This window comes from Sinohyriopsis cumingii, chromosome 10 (assembly GCF_028554795.1).
Source record: "Sinohyriopsis cumingii isolate HCF-2022 chromosome 10, ASM2855479v2, whole genome shotgun sequence".
Taxonomy (NCBI): domain Eukaryota; kingdom Metazoa; phylum Mollusca; class Bivalvia; order Unionida; family Unionidae; genus Sinohyriopsis; species Sinohyriopsis cumingii.
Window position 1 is genome coordinate 58,034,445 of NC_142970.1, and position 15,937 is coordinate 58,050,381.

The 15,937-nt window shown below is 33.3% G+C and overlaps 1 protein-coding gene across 1 annotated transcript in view; it reads right to left on the reverse strand.

The window, feature by feature from the left end:
• The window catches only part of LOC149790200 (uncharacterized), a 282,290-nt gene that overhangs the window by 251,226 nt on the left and 15,127 nt on the right, over positions 1 to 15,937 (reverse strand). Inside the window, exon 2 of the mRNA XM_089973419.1 lies at positions 12,414 to 13,989. Coding sequence (XP_089829545.1) covers positions 12,414 to 12,702 — 289 coding nt within the window. The 5' untranslated portion in view covers positions 12,703 to 13,989. The remainder of the gene's footprint in view (positions 1 to 12,413; positions 13,990 to 15,937) is intronic.

The following is a 15,937-nucleotide window of genomic DNA, read 5'->3' on the forward strand; positions in this document are numbered from 1 at the left end:
CCAAGTGGGTACTGCCATACTGTTAGTGTAGACACCATGTCGATAGAATAATGAAAACATGAATATCTGTTCGAGAGGACAAATTACAACAACAGAATGGTGACTGTGATGGTGATGGTGCCAATCAGATCGGCGTCTTCTTTTTACCGAGGCAAATAAACATCATTGGCAGTTTGTTTTTAATAAGGACGTCATGTCGAGACACAATCCTGAAGGAAGAGAAGCAACAAATGCGAATGTTTTGCCTAGTATCATCAAAAGTTCCTCTGTGTGTGTGTGTGTGTGTGTGTGTGTGTGTGTGTGTGAATCGGATTTTTAATGTAGCTTTAACAATTTTTCAGTCATATCACTACGATGTCTGCATTGCGTCAGTTTATAATGATGTCTAGCGCTGGGACATCATGCCGCAGACATGTAGCATGATGTCCCACCCATTCACATTATTTTGACACCAGGCCGACCAGTTCTAACAGTAACCTTTTAATGCTGGGCGCCTAGCACAAACCTGCTCGTAACATTTGTGTAAGTGATTCGGCCTTGGTTCGAACCCGTGCCCTCCCACATCTGAGGCTGACGCTCTAACCACTGGTCCACCAGAGCGGTCAACATTTCCTAAAAGAATGCCTTCTTGGGACCAATCATAGTTATTTCTGATAGTACTCAAAGAACATGCTTTCTTCTTGCATGAAATGTTACAATAATTTCTTGATTTTTTTTTCTCACAAATTGTTAATTTTGCAACAGTTGCAAGAATTGCAGTGTCAATGAAATTGCTATATATGGAAAACGTGTAACCCATGAAAACCGAGGAGCAAAAAGGATTTTGAATGTCTTGGTTTAGTAGAATGCCAACCATTCAAATGATGACACCATGGGGATATTAAATGCCAACCAGTCAGACAATTTTACCATGGGGATATAGAGTGTCAGCCAGTCAGACAATAACACCATAGAGATAACGAATGCTAACCAGTCAGACGATGACAACATGGAGATATAGAATGCCAACCATTAATGTGATGCTACCATGGGGATATAGAATGTCAACTAGTCAGATGATGACACCATTGGTATATAGTATGCCAACCAATCAGACCATGACATCATATGGATAAAGGATGCCAACCAGTCAGATGATGACTCCATGGCGATATAGAATGCCAACCATTCACATGATGACACTGTGAAGAGTAACTTGTATATTTACTTGCTTTAAAGTAAATCAAACAAACAAAAGCCCCAAAACAAAGTTAAAAATGAGCTTTTCTCTAAATGGTCATGTCATACGTCAGTTAATTACTCGAAAACTGGATGCATCAAACAACGCATCACGATTCAAAGGCACGGGTGAGAAAATTTATTATTTGTTACATTACCTGCAATGATAGTTAAGCGTGAGCCATGGCTATAAACCACGTGATTTACCTTTATTAGGAAATATCTTCACCATAAAATATTCAGTGCGCATGATTATTTGATCATTCTACTCCCTGCGACCATCATAGCCAAAAGTGCAAAACGCGACAATTTATGGCCGCAGCACTATAATATCATTTGATTCAGTCGCAGTAGGGTATAGAGTGAACAATAATGGGTTTATTATACCGTAAACAGTGCAATATGGCAGTTTATTGGATGAGTCAGTGTTGTGTTTCAAAAAAGACACAAAAAGGATATGTATTGGAGTGAAAATGCTTATAAAAATTAGAGGTGTTTTTTAAAACAAAATTAAGCTCCTTGCGTACGACATAGGTCTTTAATACACAATGGGGATATTAATACACAATGGGGACTTTAACATACATTGGGGACTTTAATATGCAATGGGGACTTTAATACACAATGGGGACTTTAGTACACAATGGGAACCTTAATATACAGTGGGGACTTTAAGGTGTGCAATATAGCCCTCTACACCTAAAATATAACCTTAAAAAGTACTTTATAGGAATAAGGCAGCCAGTCACACGATATGAAAAGAAAGGTATGCTTGGTTACACTATTGTAAGTGTATAATGAAAGTCGATTTTCGAGATTCAGTCAAGAACATGCGGTTTCGTCGTATACATAGGAGGTCAAATTTCGCTTTGGCGCTGCATGCTCTAAAAGCAATACTTTGTTTGCTTGACGTGAGCCATTACCAATTGTTTGTATATTTAATTTTAAACATTTCTAAATCCGCCTCCATTAAACATTGTTTAAGAAATTTGAACAAATTCATTTTTGCCCATGCAAACTGTTTTATTAATTTAAATAAATTTAGCCTTCTAACCTTTTCACACACACACACACACACACACACACACACACACACACACACATATATATATATATATATATATATATATATATATATATATATATATATATATATATATATATATATATGTGTGTGTGTGTGTGTGTGTATGTATGTCTGTATGAATATATATGTGTGTGTGTGTGTGTGTATGTATGTCTGTATGAATATATATATATATATATATATATATATATATATATATATATATATATATATGTGTGTGTGTGTGTGTGTGTGTGTGTGTGTGTGTGTGTGTGCGTGACTGAATAACATAACTATATATTTTAGATTTTATAATGACTAAACGAATCTTCATTTAAACCATCAATATTATACTTGTTATCATCTAAAGCGCTTAGACGAATTTTATTTATCATAAATACCCGATGTGTTTGGGATACAAAGTTTCATTTAATCCTATAAATTTTGTAATAAGTTTACCATGTACCTCATTTTCCAGTTCATCACACATGTTAAAGTTGATTTACTCTTAAGAATAACAGTGTTTGCATATTCAGCAATTTTATGGTAAAGTGACAGTATCAGATTTTGACAATGTGACAGTATCATGTTATGACAATGTGACAGTATCATGTTATGACAATGTGACAGTATCATGTTTTGACAACGAGCAAGTATCATTTTATGACAATGTGATAGTATTATTTTACGACAATGTGAGAGTATACATATTACGACAATGTGACAGTATCATTTTATGACAACGTGAGAGTATCATGTTATGACATTATGACAATGTGACTATCATTTTTCGACAATGTGACAGTATCATGTTATGACAATGTGACAGTATCATTGTATAACAATGTGACAGTATCATGTTATGACATTGTCACAGTATCATTTTATGACGATGTGACAGTGTCAGCCTATGACAATGTGACAGTATCAGGTTATAACAATTTGATTTTGTCACCATATCTTATTTTTAAGTGATTTTAATAAATGGTATACATTATTAAGTTCCGTAGATCAAGCATAACACTACCGGTGTAATTTTTTTATTTAGTATTATTTGTTTATATTATGTCTAAAACACACAATATTCAATGAATATATCTCGGGCTGAAAATGACGGCTTTCTGACTTCATTTCTTGTTCTCGTTGTTTCCTTTGCTCTGTATCACTGCAAATTCGCTCAATTTCTTCCATTTTCCATTAACGTTGCACAATAGAGCATTATTCACCAGTTTATATAAATTAAATTTATAATCAGAACCTCGATATTTTGCTTCACTTTTTTAAATTATGAATAATATAGGATTTCATCCACAGTTATCGTTTGAATTGGATTATTTTATGAACGTGAGTTTTAATCTTATCTGGATGTATTTGATTATTATGTGAACATCAGTGAGTTTTCATCCTAGCTGGATGTATTTGATTATTATGTGAACATCAGTGAGTTTTCATCCTAGCTGGATGTATTTGATTATTATGTGAACATCAGTGAGTTTTCATGCTAGCTGGATGTATTTGATTATTATGTGAACATCAGTGAATTTTCATCCTAGCTGGATGTATTTGATTATTATGTGAACATCAGTGAGTTTTCATCCTAACTGGATGTATCTGATTATTATGTGAACATCAGTGAATTTTCATCCTAGCTGGATGTATTTGATTATTATGTGAACATCAGTGAATTTTCATCCTAGCTGGATGTATTTGATTATTATGTGAACATCAGTGAATTTTCATCCTAGCTGGATGTATTTGATTATTATGTGAACATCAGTGAATTTTCATCCTAGCTGGATGTATTTGATTATTATGTGAACATCAGTGAGTTTTCGTCCTAACTGGATGTATCTGATTATTATGTGAACATCAGTGAGTTTTAATCCTAGATGGATGTATTTGATTATTATGTGAACATCAGTGAATTTTCATCCTAGCTGGATGTATTTGATTATTATGTGAACATCAGTGAGTTTTCATCCTAACTGGATGTATTTGATTATTATGTGAACATCAGTGAATTTTCATCCTAACTGGATGTATTTGATTATGTGAACATCAGTGAGTTTTCATCCTAGCTGGATGTATTTGATTATTATGTGAATATCAGTGAGTTTTAGTCCTAGATGGATGTATTTGATTATGTGAACATCTGTGAGTTTTCATCCTAGCTGGATGTATTGATTAGTATGTGAACATCAGTGAGTTTTCATCCTAGCTCGATGTATTTGATTATTATGTGAACATCAGTGCGTTTTCATCCTAGCTTGATGTATTTGATTATTCTACAATGCAGAACATGTTTATGTTTTGATTAGATTAAGTACTAGCTTGTACACTGTATCGATTCATTCTACTAATTGATATATAACCAAACCATCGATTGGATAATACGATAATCAATGCTACTTTTCGCTGTTTGCTTCAGGTTCAAATGGATGATCACTAAGTGCAGTAAGTAATTCAACTGTATATTTTCGATCCATTTCTATCCTGTGGGGTTATCATCAGCAGGACTTAATATTTCATCAATGTTTATTTTTCTAGTTCAATCTATTTGAATCCTTTTTATGAAAGAGGTTGAGTCAGCGAGCAGGAATAAAACGCATTTACACTTTTTTACAGAAAAGAGTTTGTGCTATTGACCGGGAATATAACACATTTGCATTATTTATATGAACAAAGTTGTGCCACTGACCATCAGGATAAAGCGTTTGCATTGTGTATATAAAAAACTTGTTCCAATGACCATCAAGATAAAGCGTTTGCATTATTTATATGAACAAAGTTGTGCCACTGACCATCACGAAAAAGCGTTTGCTTTATTTATATGAACAAAGTTGTGCCACTGACCAGAATATAACAGATTTGTATTATTTATATGAACAAAGTTGTGCCACTGACCATCAAGATAAAGCGTTTGCATTGTGTATATGAACAAGTTGTGCAAATGACCATCACGATAAAGCGTTTGCATTGTGTATATGAAAAAGTTATGCCAATGACCATCAAGATAAAGTGTTTGAATTATTTATATGAACAAAGTTGTGCCACTGACCATCAATATAACAGATTTCACCTTTTATAGAAAAGAGTTTGTGCTATTGACAAAGAATATAACATATTTACATTATTTATTTGAACGAATTTATGTCACTGGCCATCAATAAAACGAATTGTCATCATCTATCTGAACCATCTTTATATATCTGAACCTATTTTCATCCTTTATGCGAAAGAACTTGTTCCATTACTAGGAATATAACGCATTTGCATCTTTTATACCATCGAATGTGTGCCATTGACCAGAAATATAACGTATCTCCCTCTTGTATACGAAAGAACTTGTTCCATTAACTAGGAATAAAACGTATTTTCATCTTTTATACGAAAGAAGGTGTATCTTTGGCCAGAAATATAACATATGGTCATCCTTTATACGAAAGAACTTGTGTCATTGGCTAGGAATACAACATAATTTCATCCTTTATACGAAATAACGTTTGCCATTGACTAGGAATATAACGTATTGTCATTCTTTATACGAAAGAACTTGTGCCACTGACTAGGAATATAATGTATTTTCATATTTTATACGAATGAATGTGTGCCATTGACCGGCAATATGATGTCATTTCATTCTTGTATGAAAGAACGTGTGCCACTGAACAGAATATAACGTATTTTCATCCTTTATACGAAAGAACTTGTGCCATTGACTGGGAATATAATGTATTTTTATCCTTTATACGAAAGAACTTCTGCCATTGAATAGGAATATAACCTAATTGCATCCTCTATACGAAATAAATTGTGTCATTGACCAGGAATATAACGTATTGCACTCCTTTATATGAAAGAACTTGTGCCATTGACTAGGAATTTAACATATTTTCATCCTTTATACGAACGTATGTGTACCACTGACCAGAAATATAACGTATGTTCATCCTCTATACGAAAACACTTGTGCCATTGACCATAAGTATAACGTATTTCCCTCCTTTATACGAAAGAACTTGTTCCATTAACTAGGAATAAACCGCATTTTCATATTTTATACGAACGAATGAGTGCCATTGGCCAGAAATATAACGTATTTCCTTCCTTTATACCAAAGAACTTGTTCTATTAAATAGGAATATAACGCATTTTCATATTGTATACGATTGAATGTGTGCCATTGGGCAGAAATATAACATATGTTCATCCTTTATACGAAAGAACTTGTGTCATTGACTAGAAATATGATGTAATTTCATTCTTTGTACTAAAGAAATCGTGCCATTGACTAGGAATATAATGTATTTTCATCCTCTCTACGAAAACACTTGTGCCATTTACCAGAAGTATAACGTATTTCCCTCCTTTATACGAAAGAACTTGTTCCATTAACTAGGCATATAACACATTTTCATCTTTTATACGAACGAATGTGTGCCACTGACCAGAAGTATGATGTTATTTCATTATTTGTACGAAAGAATGTGTCACTGACCAGACTATAACGTATTTTCATCCTTTATTTGAAAGTATGTGTGCTATCGGCCAGAAATATAACATATCTTCATCCTTTATACGAAAGAACTTGTGCCATTGACTAGGGTTATAACGTATTTTCATCTTTTATACGAAAGTATGTGTACTATTGGCCAGAAATATAACATATCTTCATCCTTTTTACGAAAGAACTTGTGCCATTGACTATGGATATAACGTATTTTCATCCTCTATACGAAAACACTTGTGCCATTGACTAGACGTATAACGTATTTCCCTCTTTAATAGGAAATAAATTGTGCCATTGACCAGACCTATAACGTAATTTCATTCTTTATACGAAATAACTTGTGATTTTGACTAGGGATATAACGTATTTTCATCCTATATACGAAAACACTTGTGCCATTGACTAGAAGTATAACGTATTTCCCTCCTTAATAGGAAATAAATTGTGCCATTGACCAGACCTATAACGTAATTTCATTCTTTATACGAAATAACTTGTGATATTGACTAGGGATATAACGTATTTTCAACCTATATACGAAAACACTTGTGCCATTGACCAGAAGTATAGCGTATTTCCCTTCTTAATAGGAAATAAATTGTGCCATTGACACGACCTATAACGTAATTTCATTCTTGATACAAAAGAACTTGTGCCATTGACTAGGCGTATAACATATTTTCATCCTCTATACGAAAACACTTGTGCCATTGACCAGAAGTATAACGTATTTCCCTCCTTAATACGAACGAAATTGTGCCATTGACCAGACCTATAACGTAATTTCATTCTTTATATGAAAGAACTTGTGCCATTGACTAGGAATATAACGTATGTTCATCTTTTATACGAAATAACTAGTTCCATTGACCAGACATATAACGTATTTGCAACCTTTATACAAAAGAACTAATGCCATTGACTAGTAATATAACGTATTTTCTTCCTTATACGAAAGAACTTGTGCAATTGACTAGAAATATAACGTATTTCCCTCCTTTATACGAACGAACTTGTGCCATTGATTAGGAATATAATGTATTTTAATTCTTCATACGAAAGAACTTAAGCCATTGACTAGTAATATAACGTATTTTCTTCCTTATACGAAAGAACTTGTGCCATTGACCAGAAATATAACGTATTTCCCTCCTTTATACTAACGAACTTGTGCCATTGATTAGGAATATAATGTATTTTAATCTTTTATACAAAAGAACTTTGCCATTGACTAGTAATATAACGTATTTTCTTCCTTATACGAAAGAACTTGTGCAATTGACCAGAAATATAACGTATTTCCCTCCTTTATACGAACGAACTTGTGGCATTGACTAGGAATATAATGTGTTTCAATCCTTTATACGAAAGAATTTGTGCCGTTGACCAGATATATGATGTAATTTCATCCTTTGTACGAACAAACGTGTGCTACTGACCAGAATATAACCTACTTTCATCCTTTATAGGAAACAACTTGTGCCATTGACTAGAAATATAATGTATTTTCATCCTTTATACGAAAGAACTTGTGCCATTGACTAGAAATATGACGTATTTGTATCCTTTAGACGAAAGAACGTTTGCCATTGACTTGGAACATAACGTATTTTCATCTTTCATACGAAAGAATGGATACCATTGGCCAGAAATATAACGTATGTTCATCCTTTATACGAAAGAACTTGTGTCATTGACCAGAAATATAACGTATTTGCGTCCTTTATACGAAAACACTTGTGCCATTGACCAGAAGTATAACGTATTTCCCTCCTTTATACGAAAGAACTTGTTCCATTAACTAGGAATATAACGCATGTTCATCTTTTATACGAACGAATGTGTGCCATTGACCAGAAATATGATGCAATTTCATTATTTGTACGAAAGAACGTGTGACTTACCAGACTATAACGTATTTTCATCATTTATACGAAATAAATTGTGCCATTGACTAAGAATATAACGTATTATCATCCTCTATACGAAAACACATGTGCCATTAACCAGACGTATAACGTATTTCCCTCCTTAATACGAAAGAACTTGTGCCATTGACCAGACCTATAACGTAATTTCATTCTTTATACAAAAGAACTTGTGCCATTGACTAGGGATATGATGTAGTTTTATCCTTTATACGAAAGAACGTTTGCCGTTGACTTGGAATATAACGTATTTTCAAACTTTGTATGAAAGAGCTTGTGCCATTTACTAGGAATATAATGTTTCATCCCTTTTACGAAATAACCTGTTACATTGACTAGTAATATAACCTATTTTCTTCCTTACAAGAACGAACGTGTGTCATTGACTAGGAATATAACGTATTTTCATCCTTTATACGATTTAACTTGTGCAATTGACCAGAAATATAACGTATTTCCCTCCTTTTTACCAAAGAACTTGTGTCATTCACCAGAATTATGAGGTAATTTCATCCATTGTACAAAAGAACGTGTGCCACTGACCAGAATATAACCTACTTTCATCCTTTATAGGAAACAATTTGTGCCATTGACTAGGAATATAACGTATTTTGATCCTTTATACGAAAGAATTTGTGCCATTGACCAGAAATATGATGTAATTTCATCCTTTGTACGAACGAACGTGTGCCATTGACCATACATATAAAATATTTTCATCCTTTATGCGGAAGAACGTTTGCCATTGACTAGGAATATTGTGTATTTACATCCTTTATACGAAAGAACTTGTGCCATTGACCAGAAATATAACGTATTTCCCTCCTTTTAACGAATGACCCTGTGCCATTCACCAGAAATATAACGTACTTTCATCCTTTATACGAAAGAACTTTTGCCATTGACAAGGAATTTAACGTATTTTCATCCTTTATACGAAAGAACTTGTGTCATTGACTAGAAATATAACGTATTTTCATCCTTTATACTAAAGAACTTGTCCATTGACCAGAAATATAACATATATTAATCCTTTATGCGAAAGAACGTTTGCCATTGACTAGGAATATAGCGTACTTATATCCTTTATACGAATGAACTTGTGCCATTGACCAGAAATATAACGTATTTCCCTACTATTTACGAAAGATCTTGTGCCACTCACCAGGAATATAACGTACTCTCAGCCTTTATACGAAAGAACGTGTGTCATTGACCAGAAATATAACGTATTTCCCTACTATTTAAGAAAGAACTTGTGCCATTCACCAGGAATATAATGTAATCTCATCCTTTATACGAAAGAACGTGAGCCATTGATTAGGAATATAATGCCTTTGCATCACAAAATGTCAAATATCTAGATGTTTTATTAAAATATGGCAAATTAGTGGGGTTTGTTTTGCATCCTTTTCATTCAACTAATCATCCACTAGCTCTGATTTTAAAAAGTAGATATTTTGAATATTATTAAGACGTTCAAAGTTTGATCCTGTATTACATTTAAAATGTTAACGATGCACTGTTTACATAATAACATAGATCTAACATTCTTTTACGACGCTTCTCTAAGACGATGAAACATGTCAGCAAGTATTAATGCATCAGTTCAAATCACTATAGTCTGCTAAATTTGCACGGCTAAATTTATTCAGTGTTAATTTACGCTGTACAGCTAAATGTATTCCATGTTAAATTACCATGTGCAGCTAAATCCATTCCCTGCTGATTTGTCATGTACAGCTAAATTTATTCCATGCTAATTTGCCTTGTGCAGCTAAATTTATTCCATGCTAATTTAGCATGTGCAATTAAATTTATTCCATGCTAATTTACCATGTACAGCTAAATTTATTCCATGCTAATTTAGCATGTGCAATTAAATTTATTCCATGCTAATTTGCCATGTACAGCTAAATTTATTCCATGCTAATTTATCAGACTGGCAATGAATTCATGCTATCTAACAGCAAAATCTCAGATTTGTTGAGTGTCTTTAGATATGCATTTTTCCATCTGTATTTGAAGCGTTTGCTAGTTCTGTCAACATACTAGAGTAAATTAAAGACAATTAAAGCGATTTGTGTGCTGTGTGTTATTGTTAAATGGCATTGATATAAAGCTGAATCATTATTACATTCCAAACATCATTTTATAAAAGCAACATGAAGGAAGTCAATATTTTTCATTTACTCTATTATATGCGGTGCACAATCTTTGCGCTGACATTATACACATGTTATGTGAAGGTAAAGTGGGTGCAAATCATGTGCTTAAAACTTGTGTTTTTTTTCTTCTAATTTTTAAATTATTATAAAAAAAACCCCGAAGAATATGATAGTCTGGTTTTAAAAAAATAATTTGATAGACTGGTTTTTAAAAAAAAATATGATACAATGATTTTAAAGAAAGAAACATGACAGAGAAAGATAACCATGAAAATGCACAAAAAACACACATTGCAGAGAGAGACGTATGATGTGTAAATATTGTATTGTAACGTTAGACAACGAAAAGCAGCATTTTATAATTCCGTTTGGAGCAGCTAAGGTTTTAATGTGTGCTATAAACGTGTGTGTGTATGTGTGTGTGTGTGTCTGGGCAATGTTCATTATCTAAAAGTATTAATATAAAAATCAATAAACCATAATTATGGGCATTATTGTTCAGATTACTTCATTGTTTTATTGAGCTGTGAAATATACTGGCCTACTTGAAGCAAAGCGATGTAAAACTCGATAATTGTTTTAGTACTTTGCACTGGAATCTTTGAGCCACGGTGACGCATTTGGATGAACACCAGACATATAACTTATGCGTTGGGGTTCCATACAACCAGGAGGGTATCCTGTATCAGTGTCAATCTATCAATCAATCATTCTATCTATCTATCTATCAATCTATCAATCTATCTATTTATCTATCTATCAATCTATTTATCTATATATATATATCAATCTATCTATCAATATATCAATCTATATATCAATCTATCTATCTATATATCTATCTATCAATCAATCTATATATATATATATATATATATATATATATATATATATCAATCTATCAATCTATCTATATATCAATCTATATATATATATATATATATATATATATATATATATATATATATATCAATCTATCTATATATCAATCTATCAATCAATCTATCAATCTATCTAGCTATCAATCTATCAATCTATCTAGCAATCAATCAATCAATCAATCTTTGTATCTATCTATCTATCTATCGTCTGATAGGCTTCAGTTTATCACAGCCCAGTACCAGCCTAGTATTACCTGCATTGCAAATTACTGAATGTGAAAAGCATATTTTATTATAAAACTAACTGAATTGTGACACAGTATGAAAGTTAATTAAAACATTATGATTGACTGTTTTGCTTGTTAACAAAGCGTACGAATTGGTTCATTTGTTGATCTCGCAAAATTACATGACTATTTTAGGCTCTCATGTCCTATTTTGCAGACAGCGATATCGTGTAGGGTGGAGTCGGAGAGGCTGGGTTAGGAGTAGGGCTGGCAATATTATATATTGTACGGTAACTAAAATATCGATATTCTCAATACATATCGCTGTATCGGACAAACTGGGAATGCAAGTATAACCACACAAATTTAGAAATATAAATTTTAAAATATTTTAATTGCGACGTAAATATATTACCTGTCTTTACGGCATTATGTTTTATATTTCGCTCATTTGTCATCATCGGATGATCCTCATCCTCTTGTGTTTTGCTGGGTCTCCTTTCCGTCCAAGCTGTTCCTCTGGGATTGACCTCGACTGAATATTTTCTACCCACTGGGTCAGCTACTACTTTATGATCGGTAACGTGTTTAATAACTCCACCTTGTGTTTGATCATTTTTATTTCCGGTTTCCAATGAGTGAGCTTCCAGTATTTCACTGTTTGTATAGGTAGTCACCTGGACTCTACTATGGCAGGAACCCATCTTTTATCCGGCATGAAATTCCATCATCTACGATCCGAATGAACTATTCACCATCAATTACAAATCTGAACGCTTGTGATTTGTACACGTCAAAGAGCGTTTCCTTCTTTGCTTTATCTGACATTTAAAAAATAAATATAGTAGAAATCCATAATATATTTGAATCAAGAGAAATTTACCCGCATATTTGTTTAATTCTTTGCACATTTTTCTTAGTGCTTATCTACTTTCCTCTATGTGGATAACATAGAACGCTTATAAATAGCACACCTAATATATTGCAATAACTAAGGTCATATACAACACTTTTTCTGTCCAATTATAACATTTTCGTAGGTTACAGTTATTGCCAATTATAACATTTTCGTATGTTACAGTTATTGCCAATTATAACATTTTCGTATGTTACTGTTATTGCCAATTATAACATTTTCGTATGTTACAGTTATTCTTTTTAATCTTCAACAAGGGTGAATATTTCAGTTTCATCGAAGAGATTCAAACAGCAAGATGCAACACATTCAGACACTTTTCTGCAAAACTCCACCGCTTGAACATGTTAAATAAATGGCATTTCTTTTCAACGTGACAAGCTATTTCATTACAGTATGGTGCGTGCAAACTATAATTCAAGTAATTCAGTACGTAAACACAACTGATGTCAACATCTAAAGATTTTATTCCTACTAGTATTTGTAACATAATTTTAGTGGAATATAGTACATTCCATATAACGCCAGTGAAATATAATACAAGGATGAAAAGATATTCAGTTGGCACCAAGATTTTCCTTTAGCAAGCATTCTCTCTGGACGAACACCGTAGCTGCCGGATATTCGCAATGAACAAAAGTACTTCGTGCGTTTCATAACATACCTGTATAATGTTCGGAAATTTCAGCCTTGTCTTTAATCCATGTAAAATTCCGAATGTCAATGCTATTTTCCTCTAACAACGTGCATCATTTATGGCTGTTTTATGTAGCATAACAGGAGGCATGTTTTCTATGAAGTCCGCGGCGTTTAAGTTTGGTTGCTATGACGATCACTTTAGAGCCATTAAACGAATGATGCAAATAGTTCATTATCTTCCTTTGCTTGGATGAGATAGTCGCAAGTAATTTCGCTTAGTTACTAAATACTGATTTATTTAAGATATTTAAAAGTTATCACAATCCAGCAGAATTATCTAGCAATTAATTACCACAGCTCCTCAGAGGACGCACTTTACGTATAAATAGTAACAATGTATTCGAACTCAAATATGACACTACAGATTCCGATGTACCTGAAAAAATAAAGAAAGGTAAAATATTAGGATATTTTTGCAGCAAGAAAAAGACCTCGAAAGCGAAGAAATAATGAACACAACGAAAATGACTATTCAGACATTGAGGGTAAAAGCACTCCATATTTAGTGTCCCACTACTGATTTCAGACAAAACAAACATGACAACATTGCCAAGATTTTCTTTTGTATTACATCATTATGTCACCACAGTCCTCAAGTATGAAAGCAAAAACGGACGATATCATCAGCTGGGGTTGAATTGTATATGAAACCTACGGAAGGCTATGAAAAGAATCGCTTTCAGTTAAGATGCAAGTAGAAAACTACTTAGGAAAGTATATACCAATTACGAAGCAATATTTCTCTCTCTCTCTCTCTCTCTCTCTCTCTCTCTCTGGTGTTATACTCAATTAAAGAGGATAAAACTCCTCATTATCTTGCTGTGACTGCGATAAATTAGTTTATTCATTATATCCATTACCTTGTGGCATTCGGCCATGGTCAGTGTGCAATCAAGCCTATGTATTCGACCATGGTCATTATGCAGTCAAACCTATGTATGTGACCATAGTCAGTATACAATCAAACGTATGTATTCGACCATGGTCAGTATGCAATCAAACTTATGTATTCGACCATGGTCAGCGTGTATTCGACCATAGTCATTAACAGGCAATTGTTAGCAGTGTACAGTGTAGCAGTCATTTTTGCCTTTACTTCATCTTGTCATTCAGATATGAAATTTCTTTCATGCAAGCTGATATTTATGTTATTTTCACTTGCTTAGTTATTGTTCTTTTGTAATCACTACATGTTGACAATCAAGGTGTTACCTAATGCCAAGATTTAGTCATGATTTTGACTTGTTATTTTGAAACTATAACTTGGAATATGCTAGAGTGGCTGATGTGAATGTGGCAGGAAAAAATGTATCCCTCGATTATTAACGCACGGCTTAAAGAATTCCCAAACTATCCTTGTTCTCGCCTTTTACCTAATCGGCTGCGTGTTGATTATGGTTGACAATTTTCTAGCAATTTCAACCAGTCTTTAAGAATGCATCATTGGCCGCCTGGAGTAGAACATTGGCAATCATAAAAGCAAAATCTTCCTGGTGAGAAAGGTAATCGTTATAGCAATAATGATCCGGGCAGAAAAGCAATCGTTATCGCAATAATTCTCTTGGGAGAAAGCAACCATCAAAGCATTAGCTCTATCGGGAGAATACTAAAGTCGCTACTTTATATGAATAAATGTTGACACGCTTACGTCTTCAACACATTTAAAATAGCATGATGATCAAATCTGTCAAATTAAATAGGCTACATTCAAATGACAGAATGGCGCCGTTAACCATGATGTGACCACAGTCATTAAAAAAGATAACCCTATTATCTCTGTAAGAATGTTGGCACATACAAACAAACGAAGTCAAACAGTAATTATATAGGTATGAAAAGACACAGTAAGTGAAAAATAGCGGTGAACAATTAAAAATTATCCCGCCATTGTTTACTTATCTTAGAGAATAAATAATCAAAATAGATGACTGTTATCTCCAAATCATATTTAAGTCGTCTACAGCTGATTATTTTAGAACAGTATATTGCACGTTAATGATATCTTACGAGTCACATGACCTGAGCGTTTGTAATTATCAACGTATTTATTTTCCTTTTCTAACACTGACTATATCATTGCGAGTGGAAGCAAATCGAGAAAGAAAAAGGTTAAAGGGAAAGCGATATCCACTGATACAACGCGATAAGAACGTTTATGTTAATATATACGTTATACGTTACGCATCGTCTTCTGTACACTAATGTAAGGATTCAAATTCAAGAGAAGCAGACTAGACTTTGCTATATAATATGGCAATCAATCCGCATCAGTTCCATCGCATTGAACATATAATCAATTCGGTTCAACAGTTTTTGATCCCGTC